General features: G+C 41.2%; 1 protein-coding gene across 3 annotated transcripts in view; it reads right to left on the bottom strand.

Annotated features, from left to right (window-relative positions):
• LOC143039570 (uncharacterized) overlaps positions 1 to 20,198 on the bottom strand; it is a 47,226-nt gene that overhangs the window by 18,891 nt on the left and 8,137 nt on the right. For 2 of the 3 annotated variants that reach the window (XM_076209793.1, XM_076209796.1), the window contains 3 exons: positions 16,134 to 16,334; positions 5,073 to 5,143; positions 1,400 to 1,468 (listed from right to left, as the gene is read on the bottom strand). In XM_076209793.1, coding sequence (XP_076065908.1) covers positions 1,400 to 1,468; positions 5,073 to 5,143; positions 16,134 to 16,334 — 341 coding nt within the window. The remainder of the gene's footprint in view (positions 1 to 1,399; positions 1,469 to 5,072; positions 5,144 to 16,133; positions 16,335 to 20,198) is intronic. The other variant, XM_076209794.1, reaches the window with a different exon arrangement.

Below are 20,198 nucleotides of genomic sequence, written 5' to 3'. Positions count from 1 at the left end.
TATGGGAAATGAAATGGGTGGGAGTGATTTCTATGCCTTTTTCTTTTTGGCTACCCCCCATGTAAGGGGGAAAAAGCTTTTGGTATATGTATGTATGTAAACAACACTCTTACTTCAGCTATATGTTTCGCTTCAAATTATTCCACGAATTTTTTTAAAAATGTCAAAAAATTAAAATTTTAGTGTACTGACGTCCTTAACCCCTTCCATACGGTGCCGCACACGTAGGCGTCATGGGGAGCGAGTGTATTCGCGAGGCTGCCATATCGGCGTCTTGATTATATTTATTGTAGTCGCCCCTCCATAATGACATTCTTTCTAATTCTTTTGTAATCGCATTTTCTATGGTTATCAAAATTCACGGGTGAAGAGAGAACGATCGATATAAGCGGTGACTATATTTTATGATGCGAGTATTATTACGACACGTCGTACGGCTGGCATTGGCTGCTGCCACTGAGATCTAAGTCCATGACGCCTACGTGTGCGGCACCGTATGGAAGGGGTTAATAACCTTCCAATCACTCTTCTTTCCACCACCCTTTCCCATGAATACTTATGCTTGGTTCTCTCATTAAACACTGCTACCATCAGTACTCTTTCTTACCCAGCACCCTAATCCTCCCTAACCCTTTATCTATTGACTCGTCTCTAAGTATTGGCAGCGTGTTACCATTCAGTCAACACCCTAGTTACTAGTACAAGGTACAACCCTGCATTCAATAAATGTATGGGATAAGCATTGTTAACCACTTCCATACGGTGACGCCTACGTAGGCGTCATGAGGAGCAAGTGGGTACGCGATGATGCCGACGTTGGTGTCTTGATTATATTTATTGTAGTCGTACCTATGTAACCTCCATTCTCTCTAAACTGGCTCCATCATATTTTCTATGGTTATCAAAATTCATGGGTGAAAGAGAACGAACGATTAAGCACTGACTTTATCTTTTATAATGCGATTATTATGACGCAACAACGCACATCTAATGCTGCCAGACATGCGATGTGCCCCGGAGTGAAGAGGTTAAAACCATACAATGATGTGCAGTACATCTTTATGACAGGCTACTACTTCCTTTGGAATGTTACATATGGGTAAAACTACTCACCTTAATAGTCTACTAACAAACATCCTCTTGATCATTGATTAATGGAACTTTTCTATTTAGCACTAGCCCCTGAAGTCATCTTTTAACTCTAATTTTATCAATACATTTTCATGTGTTCTTGGAAATTGGAATTGTGTACCTGTCAAATTTGTTGCATAAATATGGTAACATGTGTCCTTATGAATTTCAAAAAGTCCTGACAAACTGAACCATATGTACATAATGATTTACAGTCAATTTGTTACCTGGTCAAATACTTAACATAACCATATAAATTTAACCATACCTTAAGATGCTTCATTCCACTACAGTGCAATTCTAGAGATTTTTTTGCATTCATTTCTGCATGACAAATCTGCAAAAAACATAAAATGATTAATAACGAATATACAAAATTACATGTAATTAATTTATAATGATATACAAGTTAACTGCTGTCTCAGGTTTCACTTAATTTAGGGATGAAATGGGTGGGAGTGTTTTTATGCCTTTCCCTTTTTGGCTACCTCCCTTGGAAGGGGGAAAAAGCCTTGGTATATGTATGTACATGTAATTAATTTATAATGATATACAAGTTAACTGCTGTCTCAGGTTTCACTTAATGGAAAACCCGCAATCCCACAGTGTATGGCAACAGTCCCACAGATCTCTTTGGAAAGAAATTTATGACTTGTCTGTTTTGTCTTCAAGTGGGACAGTTTCATGTCATTAGTTGAAAGTTGTAGGGGTAGGGAAAGTCACTGGTTTCACTCTCCAACTGTGAGAAAGTACAAGAAATGATACGGATAGATTGTGGACCCAATCCAGAGTATGAGCATGCCCCTCTGCAACTCCTGATAAGATGAAGGCATCAATAGGTTTTACAAATAGGCAGGTTTGTCCATAATTTCAACTACCATCAGACACGACTGAACTGACATCAACAGCAGTGAACTCATCACCCTCATCCATCAGTCCATCTCCTTCATGGATACAAGTGCCAATACCAAAACCCTCCAGAGGTAATTATCAAACCCTAACTAGAGATAGTTAGACCCATCCTTGACTATGCGGTACAGTTTTGGTCTCAGTCCTACAGAATGGACATCAATTCACTAGAATAAGTAGAGAAGAATGACCAAAATGATGCATGGACTCGGAAATTTGTCTTATGAGAGGCTTAGGCACCTTAACTTACACTCTCGAAAGACACAGAGTACAGGGTGATCTAATAGAGGTGTTCAAGTGGTTCAAAGGCTTTAACAAGGGTGATACAAACAAGGTCATCATATCAAAACAACAGGGCAGGATTCAGAGTAATGGATTCAAACTGGACAAATTTAGATTTAAGAAGGAAATAGGCAAGAATTGGTTTACTAATAGGGTGGTTACAAATGGAATAGACTTAGTAACCATGTAGTAAGTGCCGAAACTATCAGTTGTTTTAAAAAACCATTAGACAACTTTATGGATGGGGATGACAGGTGGTGATGGATATGGAGCTGCCTAGTGTAGGCCTTATGGTCTCTTGCAGTCTCCTTCATTCTTATGTTCTTATTACAGACAACACCACCGAAACCCAATCAATCCAGATCTGAACAGGTAACAAGTCCACAATGACAAGAGTTAACATGTACATCCCCTCCCAATTCCAAACACCTTAACACTTAACCAAATTGCCACCATCCCTAACCATATCCTGGGAGGTGATTTCAACACTAAGTTGTCGGCCTAGTATGTAAACAACCACAACATGGATGGAGGGTTTGATCTACAAACACGACTCAAATGACCATCATGAACAACACCCATAATCACACATGCATCCCCCATCAAGCCGTCTACACATCCTCCTCTCCTAACAACCTCTGTTCCCCCTGCCTAACCCCAACAACTTCATGGAATGTGGTCGGAGCCCTCAGATCCGAGCACCTTCCAACCATCACCACCACCAATACACAATGTACCCCAATTGGCCACAGATGCAATCAACATTACACATTAGCACAAAACATGTTGCATCATCCTCACAGCACAGATGGTTGCACAAAAGGTTACATGTGGAGACACTATCACACACACCACACAGGAGACAGGAAGGCAAGATGCCAGATGTCATTATTCACATCTTAATCACCAAATCCCACAATAAACAAACTTCAGCAAAGGGTTAACCATCAAACCCGAACACATTAAGGACATTGATCAGAAGCAATGCAGCAAGACACTGTACATCCACAGCAAGGCCACTTCACTTAATTGGCAACCCCCCTCTCTGTCCCCTCATGCAGAAAAAGAGAAGATAGAAATCCCTTTATGCTGTGTCAAAATACATACATACATACATATACCAAGGCTTTTTCCCCCTTACAAGGGAGGTAGCCAAAAAGGAAAAGGCACAAAATCACTCCTACCCACTCCACCACTGAAAACACTCACACCCCTCCACCCTCCCTCCCATCTTAGCACCTCCTAGATGACGGGTCATCCCTGCACCCTGTCCACTGTCCTGGGTCAGAAGCAGTGTCGCAAGACACAGCACATTCACAAATAACCACTCCATACCACCCCCCTACCTTCCTTGCATTGCAGTATCATCTATAAACAGCTATTCTCCACTCACCACAATATCCTGCCTTCTCCCTTCCTTGCTCAACAGACATTCACCTCTTGCTCAATGCTTCTTTCACCCCATCCAGCCATCTCATCCTCAGTTGCCCCCAGAAGTTGACTTCCTCCACCTGCCTTCCACATCTTTTACTAATCTTTCCAAATTTCTCATTACACTTTTTGATCCCCCAAGGCATTTACTTCCTTCTCTTAGTTTACAATTTACCTCCACTCCTCCCTTTCCTGCCACATGTAACCCCAAATACCTAAAGCTATCTACTTCCTCCAGCCTCTCTCCTTTAAGACTTACTTCCAACTCACTGCCATCCTCTCCCCTTGTACATCTCATCACCTTACTTTTACCCACATTTGCCTGCAACTTTTTTGTATCACATCTTCCCAAATTCTGTCACTAATTCCCTCAAATCCTTCTCTGACCCTGCCACAAATGCAATGTTGTCATCAAACAACAACTGGCTCACCTCCCAATTTTCTCCCCTGCCTATTACCCTTGCATTTACCTCCAGCACCACCCCATCCATGAACACATTGAATAACCATGGTGAAACTGCTCAAGCCTGATGCAGTCCTACCTTTACCTCAATCCACTCACTATCTACCCTGTCATAAGCCTTTTCCAAATCGATACAGGCATCTGTCCTCAAATTTCTCCAGCAATATAGAAACCAACTTAAACCTATAAACTATGCACATCCCTCTACTGGTTTCACCTAACACAAAACACTTACCAACACAAACCAATACACTAAGAACTGAAGCTGCAAACAAAATAACACTTACACCCATAAACACATACATACATATACCAAGGGCTTTTCCCCCTTACAAGGGAGGTAGCCAAAGTCAAATGCATAAATCCACTCCCCATAAACACAAAAATACACCAAAACATAAAACAGATGAACACAAATGGACCCAATAACAAGACTGTGATGCTTCTTCTCTCACACAAATACAACATACACCATCCAACTTATTCAATAAACAACAAAACTGACACCGTCATCCAGGAGGTGCTCAGATGAGAGGAAGGGTGGGAGGGGTGTGGAGTGTATTTAGGGATGAAATGGGTGGGAGTGTTTTTATGCCTTTCCCTTTTTGGCTACCTCCCTTGGAAGGGGGAAAAAGCCTTGGTATATGTATGTATGTACAAATAAAAATACCCTCATTCATAGATTCCACCTATACACCAAGGGCTTCTTCCTCCCTTTTAAGGGGGGTAGCCAGCCATGGTGTGCACTCACAATATTGTTTCCCTCCCTCATATTAGCTCCTCATGAATAAAGGGTCTTCTCTATCTCCTGCCTGGGTCAGAAGCAATGCAACAAGACAAGACAAAGCATACTTACCTCACAATAATATCCAATTTTCCCTTCTGCTATGTACTTTAGTTTGATGAAATTGCCGCCATACTTATCCGCTGTAATGAAACATTGTTCAAGTTATTATACATATTCTAAACTGCCATCATATGAAACCGTCTAAAATTATTGTGATGTGATATTTGAATTGACTGCTGTCTACTTCTTTTATATAGGGGATGAGGTCTTTTTTTTATGCAGATACATAGACATTAGCACTGTACCATATTACATACACTCATGTCCTTTTGGTACATACATACATTTACTGAATGCATACACAAGCCCAAATATCCCTCCAATTTACTCAAGTCTAGACACTACCACTACCAAGACTTTCCAAGAATTCGAATATTCTACCCAAACCAGGAGCAGTACAAACTTCTGCTGCTGGATACCATTAGGTGTGTATTTCAGCTGCCAGTCTGCTGAACTTTATCTTTGTGAATGCACACATTTGTTAGTTTTTGTTGTTTTCTCTGTCTGCGAATTCTTTTGAATGCCAATCATCAACACCATTAGGAAAAGGTGTTCACTGAGCTGCAAGCAACAGCTTGGGATGACCCAAACTTCCTGTACAGAGTTATAACTATATGGGTGTACAGTATCCCCCCTTAAACAAAGCGGTAACACTCGTACTGGAAGACTATCCTCTTTGCTGCCGTAAAAAAACATGAAAAGTTCACAGCAAAACCAACTCAATACTGATTACTTCTATTTTGACATTCATGGAAGTTCATAAGGAAATTGTTCCACTGGACAGTGTCACAAGAACCTTTACTGCAATGTTTTGAGAAGACTGAGTTTGATGCAAATGGCCTCAGATGTGGAAGACCAGAAATTGGTTGCTACACCATGACAATGCACCACAATTTGAGAGGGACTTAATGACAAATAACATGACCACTGTCCCTCATCCACACTATTTGCCTGACCTACCCTTGCAATTTCTACTTCCCTAAAATGAAACTCCAGTCAAAAGGCCAATGTTTTAACACCATTAAAGAGATCTAAATCTGGATGGGAGTGAAGTATGTGGGGATGGGATGGGTGGGAGTGGTTTTTAAGCCTTTGTTTTTTTAGCGACCTCCCTTGTAAGGAGGAGGAAGAAGAATAAGAGGAAGAAGAAGAATGCGAAGAACACGAAGAAGAAGAACGTGAAGAAGAAGAAGAACGCAAAGAAGAAGAAGAACGCAAAGAAGAAGAAGAACGCGAAGAAGAAGAAGAACGCGAAGAAGAAGAACGCGAAGAAGAAGAAAAACGCGAAGAAGAAAATAATAATAATAATAATGGTACATGTGAAGAGATCCAATCAGAATCTCAACATATCTCGAAGACACTGCAGATAGCCAGGGTGCTTGCAGCAATGCTTGAATCATTGCATAAATGCCCAAGGTGACTACTTTGAAGGTGACAGGGGAAATTAGGATTTAGGACAAGTCCTCTGATTTTTACAAATCATATAAGAGGTACAAAGAAAAGAGAAGTAAAGGATAAGATAAAGGAGGCAAAGAGGAGAGCAGATGAGGCAAGGGATTGGAGATGGTTAAAGGAAATGGAGAAAAATGGGAGATAAGCCAGTTGTTTGCTGACGACACTGTGCTTGTGGCAGGATCAGACGAGGGATCGAGGAAGTTAGTGACAGTTTGGGAAGGTGTGGGGAAAGAAGGAAGTTGAAGATAAATGTGGGTAAAAATAAGGTGATGAGATGTACAAAGGGAGAATGTGGCAGCAGACTGGAAGCGAGTATTAAGGGAGAGAGACTGGAGGAAGTGGATAGTTTTAGATACTTGGGTGTGAATGTGGCAGGAAAGGTAGTAGAGGTGGGGGTAGAACATAGATTGAGAGTCAACAAAAACCCACTGTGTTGGATAAGAAGAAATGAAATAAATGAATTCCATATATTTCGATCACGGACTGTGATCCTCTTCAGTGGAATACAGAAAGGTAGAGCAAAAGGCATGTCTTATATACAATAAAAATAAGGGACAAGGGTAGGACTCAGGTAGCGTCTAGTGCTTTGCGGGGCAGGTCACCCGCCTTCACCAACGATGGTAACAATTTGTTGACTGCCCAGGTGGTAATGCAGTCAGGTGACCACTGCCCATATGATATATTAAAATTTGGAAATTTGTTAATCAGGGATGATTCTATTATTTTTCTTTTAAAACTGCATTTTGAATTAAAGATAATCTTTGCCTCATTCCAATCCATATGATGGCCTTCCTTGTCTACATGTTGGAAGACAGCGGAATTATGTTGTGCGTATTTAATTGAATTTTTATGTTCTTGCATCCTAGTATATAAATCTCTACCTGTTTGTCCCCAATATACATTGTTACAATCAGAGCAAGGGAGTTTATACACACCTTGATGTATTTCTTCTCTAGGTCTTTGATGTACATTGACTATTTTCTTAAACAAATTATTGGGATAACTAAAAACAATAATTCTCAGGTATTTCATCTCAAATACATTTAACCTCTTTCTCTCTTCCTCTCTTATGTTCCGTATTTAATTGAATTTTTATGTTCTTGCATCCTAGTATATAAATCTCTACCTGTTTGTCCCCAATATACATTGTTACAATCAGAGCAAGGGAGTTTATACACACCTTGATGTATTTCTTCTCTAGGTCTTTGATGTACATTGACTATTTTCTTAAACAAATTATTGGGATAACTAAAAACAATAATTTGTTTAAGAAAATAGTCAATGTACATCAAAGACCTAGAGAAGAAATACATCAAGGTGTGTATAAACTCCCTTGCTCTGATTGTAACAATGTATATTGGGGACAAACAGGTAGAGATTTATATACTAGGATGCAAGAACATAAAAATTCAATTAAATACGCACAACATAATTCCGCTGTCTTCCAACATGTAGACAAGGAAGGCCATCATATGGATTGGAATGAGGCAAAGATTATCTTTAATTCAAAATGCAGTTTTAAAAGAAAAATAATAGAATCATCCCTGATTAACAAATTTCCAAATTTTAATATATCATATGGGCAGTGGTCACCTGACTGCATTACCACCTGGGCAGTCAACAAATTGTTACCATCGTTGGTGAAGGCGGGTGACCTGCCCCGCAAAGCACTAGACGCTACCTGAGTCCTACCCTTGTCCCTTATTTTTATTGTATATAAGACATGCCTTTTGCTCTACCTTTCTGTATTCCACTGAAGAGGATCACAGTCCGTGATCGAAATATATGGAATTCTTTTATTTCATTTCTTCTTATCCAACACAGTGGGTTTTTGTTGAATCTTTACGAATGTGTTACTACATTACTTTATAGTTATAGATTGAGAGGAGCAAGTAAATGCCTTGGGGGATTTAAAAAAGTGTAATGAGAAACAGACATTTGGAAATAGATGCCAAGAGGAGATTTTATGAAGAAGTGATTGTGCCGACAGCACAGTATAAGGCAGAAACATGATATGATGATATGGTTTAACCACTTCCATACGGTGACGCCTTCGTAGGCGGCATGAGGAGCAAGTGGGTACTCGATGATGCTGATGTCGCCATATTGATTATATTTATTGTAGTCGTACCTACGTAATTTCCATTCTCTCTAAACTGGCTTCATCAATTTTCTATGGTTATCAAAATACACGGGGGAAAGAGAACGAACGATTGAGCACTGATTTTATTTTTTATAATGAGATTATTATGATGCAACATCGCACATCGGGCAGCTAGTGTTGCCAGACGTGCGATGTGCCCCGGAGTGAAGAGGTTAACGTCACACACTCCCCCCTATCGGGAGGCTAGGACGGTGCCCCTCACAGAGGCCTTTGTAGCGTGGAATTTGATGAACCATGCCCTTGGTTCAACTTCACTGGTGGCAGGATTCAAACCACCCTCACCTCGACCTTCCTAAGAAACACGAAACATAAAAAAGGAAGAGAGGAGGAGTTTGAATGTAATTGAGATGAGGTGACCGAGAAGTATGATGGGGGTTTCTAGACTGGATAGTGAGAAACAAGGTGTGGAGGAGAACAGGGGGTGGAAAGGGAATTGGGAGACAGGACTGATGAGGGTATTGGGATGGTTTGGATGCATGGAAAGAATGAGTGAAGACAGAGGTGAGGAAGGCAGAGGTAGGAGGAAACATGAGGAGGCAACCAAGGACGAGATGGATGAATGAGGTAAAAGAGGGAATAAAAAACTGGAAAATGGAGAATGGTTGTGTATGGATGATGCTGTGATGCATGAAAGGGAGTGGGTTGGGGATAGGGTTTGAGGGAGTATCTGTGAAATAATAATCTGACACAGCCCAAAGGGATTTCTCCCAGTCTTTTCTTTTTCTGCATGAGGGGACGGAGAGGGGGATCACTGATTTGATGAAGCGGCCTTGCTATGGATGTGCTGTGCCTTGCTAAACTGCTTCTAACCCAGGGCAGTGGGCGAGATGCAAGGATGACCCATCATCAAAGAGTAGCCAAGGTAAGAGGGAGTGGGGTGAAGGGGAGTGGAGTATGTGGGGATGGAACGTGTGGGAGTGGTTTTCATGCCTTTGTTTTTTTGGCTACCTCCCTAGTTAGAGGAAAAGGCCTTTGGTATATGCATGTATGAATAAATTCCAAGAAATTCTAGGTAGCAGTAGTACTGTGGACAATACCATGTCATACGGAGCACACCTGAGGCAAAACTGCTGCTAATGAAAATGCAAAATCAAGAGACAGTGACTATCTATACCAGCGATTTCCAAACTATGGGTCGTGAGACCTTGTTAGGAGAAAAAAAAAAAAAAAAAAAAAAAAAAAAAAAAAGAATAATTTCAACCAAAAGCTTCCCTACTCTTGTTTTTTTCAATAAAAGAAGACTTTCGGAATTGCTTTTTGATGCTTGGGTCGCCACATCTTCACCAGATCTGGATATGGGTCGCGGCCAAAAAAAGTTTGGGAACCACTGATCTATACACTACGGGCTTCTTCACCCTTGTAAGGGTGACAGCTAAGCCAAATACAGGTAAACGTCGACTTACGATGGCCGCGACTTACGATTGTTCGACTTTACGATGACGACGACGACGACGACGATATGATAATTTAACCCCTTCCATACGGTGCCGCACACGTAGGCGTCATGAGGAGCAGGTGGATTCGCGACGCTGCCATATCGGCGTCTTGATTATATTTATTGTAGTCGCCCCTGTGTTTTTACATTCTCTCAAATGTGCCCTGAATCCCATTCTCTGTGGTTTTCAAAATTCGCGGGTGAAAGAGAGAACGATCGATATAAGCGGTGACTATATTTTATGATGCGAGTATTATTACGTCACGTCGTACGGCTGGCATTGGCTGCTGCCCGCGAGATTTAAGTTCCGCACTGAAAATACATATTATAGTGTTTGAATATGGTAAAAAGGATAAAAATAATTAAATAAACTACTGTACATGTTTAATAGGCTATATTCAGTATCTCTGGTGGTTAATATACAGGTAGGCTAGGTATAGTGACCACGGAACAGAGTGGGGATCGACTTACGATGAGATCGTCTTACGATGGCTCTATCGAAACCTAATGCCATCGTAAGTCGACGTTTTTACCTGTACATGCACCCACTCCCAATTCACCACCCTTGTTTCCCTCCCCCTGTGGATGAGGGGTCATCCCTGTCTCCTGCCCACTGCCTGGGTCAGAAGCAATGCAGTAAGACACAGGATATCCACAGCAGGGCTGCTTCAATTACATGGCAACCCATCTCCATTCCCTAATGAGGAAAATAGAGAAGACTGGGAGATATCCCTTGGAGTGGCATCAAAATATTATGTGTACACAACCATCCTCCCCTCACCCGTTCCCTGCCTTCTCCCTTTTAATGATTATGTTTTATGTCAAACTAATCCTTATCAGGAGGTTAGACAGTGACCCTTACAGAGGACTTGTAGTGCGGAATTCAATGAACTATACCCTTGGTTCAACTTCACCGGTGGCAGGAGTTGAACCACCATCCCCTCGATCTTTGCAGCAAGTAATGATGCCCTAACCCACTCAGCCAATGAGCTTCCCTTTTTATACTTTTCAAAATTCGTCCAACAAGCTTCCCTTTTTATACTTTTCAAAATTGGTCCAACAAGCTTCCCTAATTATATTTTTCAAAATTGGTCCAACAAGCTTCCCTTTTTATACTTTTCAAAATTGGTCCCACAAGCTTCCCTTTTTATACTTTTCAAAATTGGTCCAACAAGCTTCCCTTTTTATACATACATACATACATATACCAAGGCTTTTTCCCCCTTCCAAGGGAGGTAGCCAAAAAGGGAAAGGCATAAAAACACTCCCACCCATTTCATCCCTAAATACACTCCACACCCCTCCCACCCTTCCTCTCATCTGAGCACCTCCTGGATGACGGGTCATCCCTGCACCCTGCCCCCCGCCCTGGGTCAGAAGCAGTGTCGCAAGACACAGTACATCCACAGCAAGGCCGCTTCATTTAATCGGCGACCCCCCCCTCTCCATCCCCCTTTGCATATAAGGAGAGGACGGGGAGAAATCCCTTCGGGCTGCGTCAAAATTTACTCACACATACTACCCCACCCCCCCCGCCCTTTTTATACTTATCAAAATTCGTCCAACAAGCTTCCCTTTTTATACTTTTCAAAATTCGTCCAACAAGCTTCCCTTTTTATACTTTTCAAAATTGGTCCAACAAGCTTCCCTTTTTATACTTTTCAAAATTCGTCCAACAAGCTTCCCTTTTTACACTTTTCAAAATTCTGTCATATATGTACCCCATTTTAAATCTAATTTCCACTTTGCCTCCTTTATGTTTTGTTTCTATTTTTTCCATGTACCTCTTTTTGGCTATCCCCCGTGTAAGGGGGAAAAAGCCTTTGGTATATGTATGTACCTCTTGTATGCTTACCATGTCTTACTTTGCAACCAATTGACATATGCTCTTTCCCTTCTACTATAATCCTCATCATCCCACTATTCACTATCCTTCCTCCTATTTCCAATATACAGATCATTCAATGTACCAACTTTGCATATCTTGTCGCTCCCTCCTTGAAACAAATCCAACCCTCTTCTACTCCCTCCTTGTAACAAATCCAACCGTCCTCTGCTCCCTCCTTGTAACAAATTCAACCCTCTTCTGCTCCCTCATTGTTGTTAATCCAACCCTCTTCTGTTCCCTCCTTGTAACAAATCCAACCCTCTTCCACTTCCACCTTGTAACAAATCCAACCCTCTTCCACTCCCAACCTTGTAACAAATCCAACCCTCTTCCACTTCCTCCTCCTAACAAATCCAACCCTCTTCCGCTCCTACCTTGTAACAAATTCAACCCTCTTCCGCTTCCTCCTTTTAACAAATCCAATCCTCTTCCGCTTCCTCCTTTTAACAAATCCAATCCTCTTCCGCTCCTACCTTGTAACAAATCCAATCCTTTTCCGCTCCCACCTTGTAACAAATCCAACCCTCTTCCGCTCCCACCTTGTAACAAATTCAACCCTTTTCTGCTCCCTCCTTGTAACAAATCCAACCCTCTTCTGCTCCCACTTTGTAACAAATTCAACCTTTTTCCGCTCCCTCCTTGTAACAAATCCAATCCTCTTTTTTCCGATCCCACCTTGTAACAAATTCAACCCTCTTCCGCTCCCTCCTTGTAACAAATCCAATCCTCTTTCTTCTGATCCCACCTTATAACAAATTCAACCCTCTTCTGCTCCCTCCTTGTAACAAATCCAACCCTCTTCCGCTCCCACCTTGTAACAAATCCAACCCTCTTCCGCTCCCACCTTGTAACAAATTCAACCCTTTTTTGCTCCCTCCTTGTAACAAATCCAACCCTCTTCCACTCCCTCCTAACAAATCCTACCCTCTTCCGCTCCCATCTCTAAGCTATCCTTCACCACCTTCACATATTCCTTCGCATTTAAATCATCTACCCTAAGCACCTTTCTACCTTTTGCCGTTTTCCTTCTTTCTCCACCTAACCTCCATTCTAAACTTTTCTTCCACCGAAAAAATCTAATATTCCCCTACTCTCTCCCAACAGAACATGGACATGAACTCTTCCTGTCCTTCCTTTCTATACCACTACATAGTCCATTAACCCCTTGAGTACCAAATGTGTGTTTTGTGACACCTGCGTGTCACGGCTGAGTGCACCCGCCAGGAACCGAGCGTGCTCCACGTGACACGCACGTGTCACAGTTATAAGCTGTGTGTATTGAGGGCTCTCAAGGCCGCAATTTCTGGTTTATTTCTACCCACGTGGTGGCAAGTGTCTGTGTTTACTAACATAAGGCTCCAGCCATTCATGGGACGGTTTGAAACGTTTGTTTACGTAAGGTTGACGGGTAAGTAACGAAGGAGTTAATGCCTTATTAACCACCTTTCCACCCACCACCCTTTCCCATGTGTACTTGTGCTTGATTTTTTTCATAAACATGGTGTATACTATCCACAATTCTTTCTATTTAACACATCTCCACTATCGACTCTCCACTATAATTTCTACCTGACAGTCCAAACTCCCCTATCACTACATTTACTGGTTTATCCCCTACTCTTGTATAGAGATCTCTCAATAGTACTAAACTGACATTCCTCCAAAAACTCTCTAAGCACTCATTTAAACGTAACCAAAAAGTCTCTACTCTTCTCATTACCAGGCCACATGCACAAAAAAATAAGTAAAATAAAAATAAATAAATTAAAAAAAAAAGAATAAAAATAAATAAAAAAAAGAATAATATATATACCAAAGGCATTCCCCCCCTTATAAGGGAGGTAGCCAAAAAATAAAGGTATAAAATCACTCTCATCCAAGTATCACCGCCACCTCCATTAACCCTGAAGACCTGAAGATACTCGTTTCCAATCCACCATACACTTCCCTATGTTGTCACTTATCAACAGAGCTACTCCCTCACTCCTTCACTCCCTCCTTACTCCTGACATTCCCAATCTCAAAAAACCTCTCTCCTTTTCGACCGGGTTTCAGTTAACCTCTTCAATACGAGTCAAATTCTTGCCTACAGCATCAGATACCCGAGTTACAATGATTGATGCATCATAATACTTACGTTATAAAGTATAGTCACTACTGTAACACTCATCCTCTTTCACCAATTAATATTAAACACAGAAAATGTGATCAAGCCAGTTCACAGAATTTGGGCGTCACACAGCTACTACATACATATACCAATGCTTTTTCCCCCTTACTAGGGAGGTAGCCAAAAAAGGAAAAGGCATAAAATCATTCCCACCCATTCCATCCCCGAAAACACTCCACCCTCCCTCCCATCTTAGCACCTCCCTGCACCCTGTCCACTGCCCTGGGTCAGAGGCAGTGTCGCAAGACACAGCACATCCACAGCAAGGCCGCTTCATTAAATCAGCGACCCCCCCCCTCTCCGTCCCCCCATATAAAGGAGAGGACGGGGAGAAATCCCTTCGGGCTGCGTCAAAATTTTGCTCACACACACTACCTCACCCCCCATCCCCCCGTCCATTCCACCTCATGCATCACATCTTCCATATACAACCATTCTCCATTCACCCCTGTCTTCTGTCCTCTCCCGTCCTTCCTCAACAGACATTCCCCTCTTCCCCAAAGCCCCCTTCACCCCATCCATCCATCTCATCGTAGGACGTCCCCTCATGTTCACTCCCTCCACATCTGCCTTCCATACCTCCTTTACTAGTCTTTCTTCACTCATTCTTTCCATGTGTCCAAACCATCCTAATACTCTTTCATCAACCCTATCTCCCAACTCCCTTTCCACCCCTGTTCTCCTCCTCACCTCCTCATTTCTCACTCTATCTAGCCTAGTAACCCCCATCATACTTCTCAGACACTTCATCTCAAACACATTCAAGCTCCTTCTCTCTTCCTCTCTTATGTTCCATGTTTCTGCTCCATACAGTGCTGTTGGCACAATCACTCCTTCATACAGTCTCCTCTTAGCATCCATTCCCAAATTTCTATTCCTCATTACACTTTTCAATCCACCAAGGCATTTACTCGCTTCTCTCAATCTACATTCTACCTCCACCTTTTCTTGCCACAATTGCACCCAAATATCTAAAACTATCCACTTCCTCCAGTTGCTCTCCCATAATGCTCACTTCCAGATTACTGCCACTTTCACCCCTACAAAATAAATATAATCAAAACGCCAACACCGTCATCCTAATATACCCACTTGCACCTCATGATGCATATGTAGGAGCCATCATATGGAAGAGGATAATAATAACATCTATCTTCTCAACAAAATACTGTCATCTCTTCCCACATCTGTACCACAACCATGCACATTCAATAACCTAAATTCATATACACAATTAAAACCCAATGAACATCTACCCCTCCTATCTCAGTGTTGCAGCACTTCCACAGCTTGAGCCGGTTTACCTCCATGATTCATCACATGGTAACCCCGCTCATCCACTGGAAATAGTTTATGAAGCAGACCGGAAGACCTTCCCTCCAGACCACAAACATTTCCTCCTTGCACAATCTCCCTCAATCCACAAATCTTGTGCACTCTTGATTGTTAACAAATGCATCCAAAATCACCTTCACTCCTTCCTTACACGTCACACTTTTATCATCCTGTCAAGCTTACTTTATTTCTGCTTTCCGCAATTTTTCCTGAGGTTTCCTCATCCTTTCTTTCCACTCAAACCATCTCAGCACTCTGATCTACCCATCCAACAGCTCCTGTCCCACCTCCATTCACTACCTCACATCCACATATCCAGAGCTGGGTGTGTTCCTTGGTGTGTTCTGCTTTAGTTTGGCTGCAGTTAGCACTCCCAAACTATTGAAGCTTAAGAGACGTGTTCACACTGAAATAAAAGTCTGGTAGGCCACATACTATACCAAAGAAAAATTTCATAGGCCACATACTATATTGGCACCTATGTTGCTTTAATAGCTTGGGAGTGCTAACACGGCCAAACTAAAGCGAAACACACCTAGGAATGCGCCCAGCTCTGCACATAGCACAAACTATCCATTCTTGTAACACTACACGGTTGTCACAAAATTATCTTTATCACCTACCTAAAATTGCCTCTTCATCCCTGAAGTACTGTTCATCATGGTCTTCATCATACATCTTGAGGTCATTCCAATCACTGAGTTCCTTGGGGCCATATACATCAGCCTTGTAGCTGTCATGTCTCCCCCTTTTGCTACTGCCTTCTCTATCCCCTTGGGATTCACGCTTGTTCCTGTTCCTACTTGAGCCACCCCTTGAGTCATCTGTAATACAGAATCAATCGGCTTTACGAGATCACATGAAGGAAACGAGAATTATAGTTTTTCATAAATATTTATTATCACAGTACCTGTTTCTTTTTTTTTCTTTTGATGAATATATTTAATTCAGATGCAGACACTGAAACTCATCAAATACCAGTGTTTCCTTTAAAATTTTGAACTCTTCTTACCAATTTCGGTTAAATTATCATTAAATATGTGATTGTCAAAAATTTTAAATGCTCTCATGATGGCTCAAGCAAATTATAACCATAAGAATTCCTCATCACAGATTTTATACAAAATTCTTTGGCCATAGTTGGTTTCCAAGAAACTAAATTAATGTTTTATAGGTTTACAAGAAACTAAATTAATGTTTAATAAACAAGATGTACCTTGTTGTCAAGATATTCAAGGAAAAAACCATTGTACAAATCCTGTTTCTTTGGTTTCCTGATATTAAGTTTCAGTATTAAATGACAATCTTTAAAAAATACAATACACAAAACCTTAGCAATTACTCTTGCATGCAACATTTCAAGGGATTAATGTATCTGATGAGTTCCAACTGAGGTATGATTTTTTTTCTGATATATTTATAGAATGACTTACCTGATTGAAATACTAAGGCTCTGACGTCTTATGTTTGGTTGGAATACTTCTATTCTATATTACGTCACTTAAAACTGTCTGTATCAGTAGTCCCATAAATTTTCATCCTCGTACCATTCAGTAAATTCTTATAAATCCCATTTTTCAGAGTGCTTATAGGTGTCAATGACAATTAGCACGGCAATCAGTGAATTCAACCAAGTACAACTTCAAACTGATTTATAACTCATGGTCTACCTAGTCATTTCTGTTCTCCAATGGGAACTATTTTGCCTTAGTTTTTTTCTCTTCTTCTTTTTCCTATTTCATTTTTTTTCCCACATATTTTCTGACATCCAGAAAGTAAGGCGAAGAAAGCAAAACTAGCAAAGAAAAGGAGAATTTTAAAGGAGCGTGTGTGTGTGTGTGTGCGCATGCATGTGTGTGTGTGTTGTGTGTTTGTGTATTTGCAACATGAAGAGGTTACAATAGAAAGGGAGGGAAAAGGGGTAGAGGGGGGAGAGGGAGTGAGATAGAGTGAGTAAAGCAAGTGCACAAGAGAGAGAGAAGGGTGTTGATAGAGAGAGAGAAGGGTGTTGATAGAGAGAGTAAGAGAGGGAGGGCATGAGAGAGAGGAGAGAGATATGAGAGAGAGGAGAGAGATATGAGAGAGAGGAGAGAGAGGAGAGAGATATGAGAGAGAGGAGAGAGAGGAGAGAGATATGAGAGATATGAGAGAGATATGAGAGAGAGAGAGAGAGAGAGAGAGAGAGAGAGAGAGAGAGAGAGAGAGAGAGAGAGAGAGAGAGAGAGAGAGAGAGAGAGAGAGAAGAAAGAAGGGGAAGGGGGGTGTAAGAGAAAATGAGAGGTTCTCAATCTTGCTAACAAGGCATAACAAGAGACTGAATCTTCTGGTGCTGCCCATGGTAGAGAGAAGGGGGAGGCAATTAAACAGCGGTGTTTAGAGGCACAAAAGACGCAAAGAAAAAACAATTAATGGGGGAGTAAAGAAAACCAGAGGCCATGAGACATGAAAAATAGAATAATAACGTTAAAATAATAAAAATAATTTTCCAAATAGCATCACTGACTCGTGGAATGATTTGAGATGAAAGAATAGTAAAGTTAAATACCATGGACTAATTTATGGTCAAACACTGGACCCCAGCAGCATGGTTCTTATCCTGTATACTACAAATTAGTATAAAGAGGGACTGGGAGAGAAAGAGGAGGGAGTGGGTGGAGGGGAAAAGGGGTGAAGAAGTTGTAGAAGGATAGATAGGGGGAGAGAGGGAGAGAGGGAGAGAGGGGGTGGGGCAGGGAGAAGGAGGGAGGGAGGGAGAGAGGGGGTGGGGCAGGGAGAAGGAGGGAGGGAGAGAGAGGGAGGGAGAGAGTTAACCACTTCAGTATGAATCAAATTCTTGAGTGCAGTGTCGGCTGCCATATGTATGCTGCATCACACTAATCATATAAAATATAAAGTCAGTACTCTATTATTTGTTCTCTAAAAAACTTTGAGTAATTACAAACACAGAAAACATGATGAAACCAATTCACAGAATCCAGGGGTACCTCATGTACAAAAATTAAATAAATAGAATAAAAATAATCAAGACACTGATACCAGCATCCTTGTGTACCCGCTCACACCTCACGATGCCTACGCAGGTGCCATCATACCGAAGTGGTTAACCTGAAAGTCCCATGGGTCCGTCTCTGGTCATTCACTTGATAAATATAAATTCAGCCACGTCAAGTCCTGAACTTTTTGTTTAACAAAAGACTAATGGCCTGTTTAATGTATTACATTTAAGCCAGGTTTTAAGGAAATACCATACCAAGAATAATAATAGTAATAAATGTTGCCTCAAATTTCAATGATGCGAGACTCACTGCCCCACCGTGGCTGGCAAACAGTCCTTAGGTCTTCCCACAGTTCTCTCTAGTAAGAAACTTTACTATTCTCCACGTTGCATAGAAGAAAAAGGGGAGCAGTTCCTAGTTGACACCTCTACTTATGAGAGAAGTTGGAGGAAATAGAAGTTAATAGGAGAGGATCATGGGCCGTCAAGTGACGAGAGCGTCAGCCCCTTGGGAATGACACTCCGGATGGAAGGGTGTTGACAAATTTTGAAGGTGGGCAGCACGAAGAAAATTCCCGCTCGCATCGTGTTTGCATGACCATCGCTTTGCCGTTACTTACAAAATCAACACCGACCAAATCCACAGCAATCTTTAAGGTATTCCCGTTATGTGCCATATCTTGTATGGCATGTTAAGCGTCACTTAATCTAACATACAAGATATGGCAACAGAAACAATTTTCCAAAATATCCATCCTTCATAGTGCCAAATCAAATGAAGTTCTTGTCCATATACACACTGGGTAATCATGTCACCCATATTCTGCACGCTTTCCCAAGGAGAGCACTTCTGGATGGCATTATTAAAAACCTTTTCTCCAGTAATGACATTTGTATTTCTTTGAATTACAAATGTTATTACTGTAGATATATAACAGTAAACATTTTTGTTCGCAATGTTCTGATACAATCTCATGCTGGTGTTCTGGTCATAAAAGCAAGCTCTAGCTAATCTAGATATATTGCAAATCATAACATTCTATCTAGTACTGCCATTTCACATCTTTCCATTGTGCATTTTCATTCTTTCCCTCATCACAAGAAAAAAAAAAAATAATAATAATAATAATAATAAATAAATAAATAAAATAAAATCAATAAATAAACACTACATTCACTTGTTCCTCTTCTCTCCTCCAATGGTGATAGGTCCAATGTGTTCAGTGAACACTGCCCTCGACCCAAATGGTGGAATATGACAGATACCCTTCATTCACTAGTGCTCAAGATAGGACGAGTGTTACACAGGTTTCAGTTATGTTCAAAGTAGGTCTAAGCTTTAACTTGGCCACCACACTTATACCAAGAGGGCATACAAAATGTGCATATTCAACTATAAGGAACAATAACAAGTATAGATATGCGGTGGTCCTAAAAGATTTCAGAGGACCATTTTCTTCCTGTCCATCAACCCTTGTCGACACCCTTGTCTCCACCTACATAACACAAGGACATAAGAACGAAGGAGACTGCAAGAGACCACAATACCTACACTGTGAAGTTCCAAGTCCATTTCCACCTACCATCCCCATAGTTATCTTACCTTCTCTTAAAATAATAGTTTCACCACTTGCTACATGGTTACCAAGTCTATTCCATTTGTTAATCACTATTGGTATACCAGTTCTTGCCC

Source organism: Oratosquilla oratoria, chromosome 26 (genome assembly GCF_046742065.1).
Source record: "Oratosquilla oratoria isolate Oo_2021 chromosome 26, ASM4674206v1, whole genome shotgun sequence".
Taxonomy (NCBI): Eukaryota; Metazoa; Arthropoda; class Malacostraca; order Stomatopoda; family Squillidae; genus Oratosquilla; species Oratosquilla oratoria.
The sequence above is the reverse complement of the archived record's forward strand: the minus strand, read 5'-3'. Positions and strand labels throughout refer to the sequence as shown.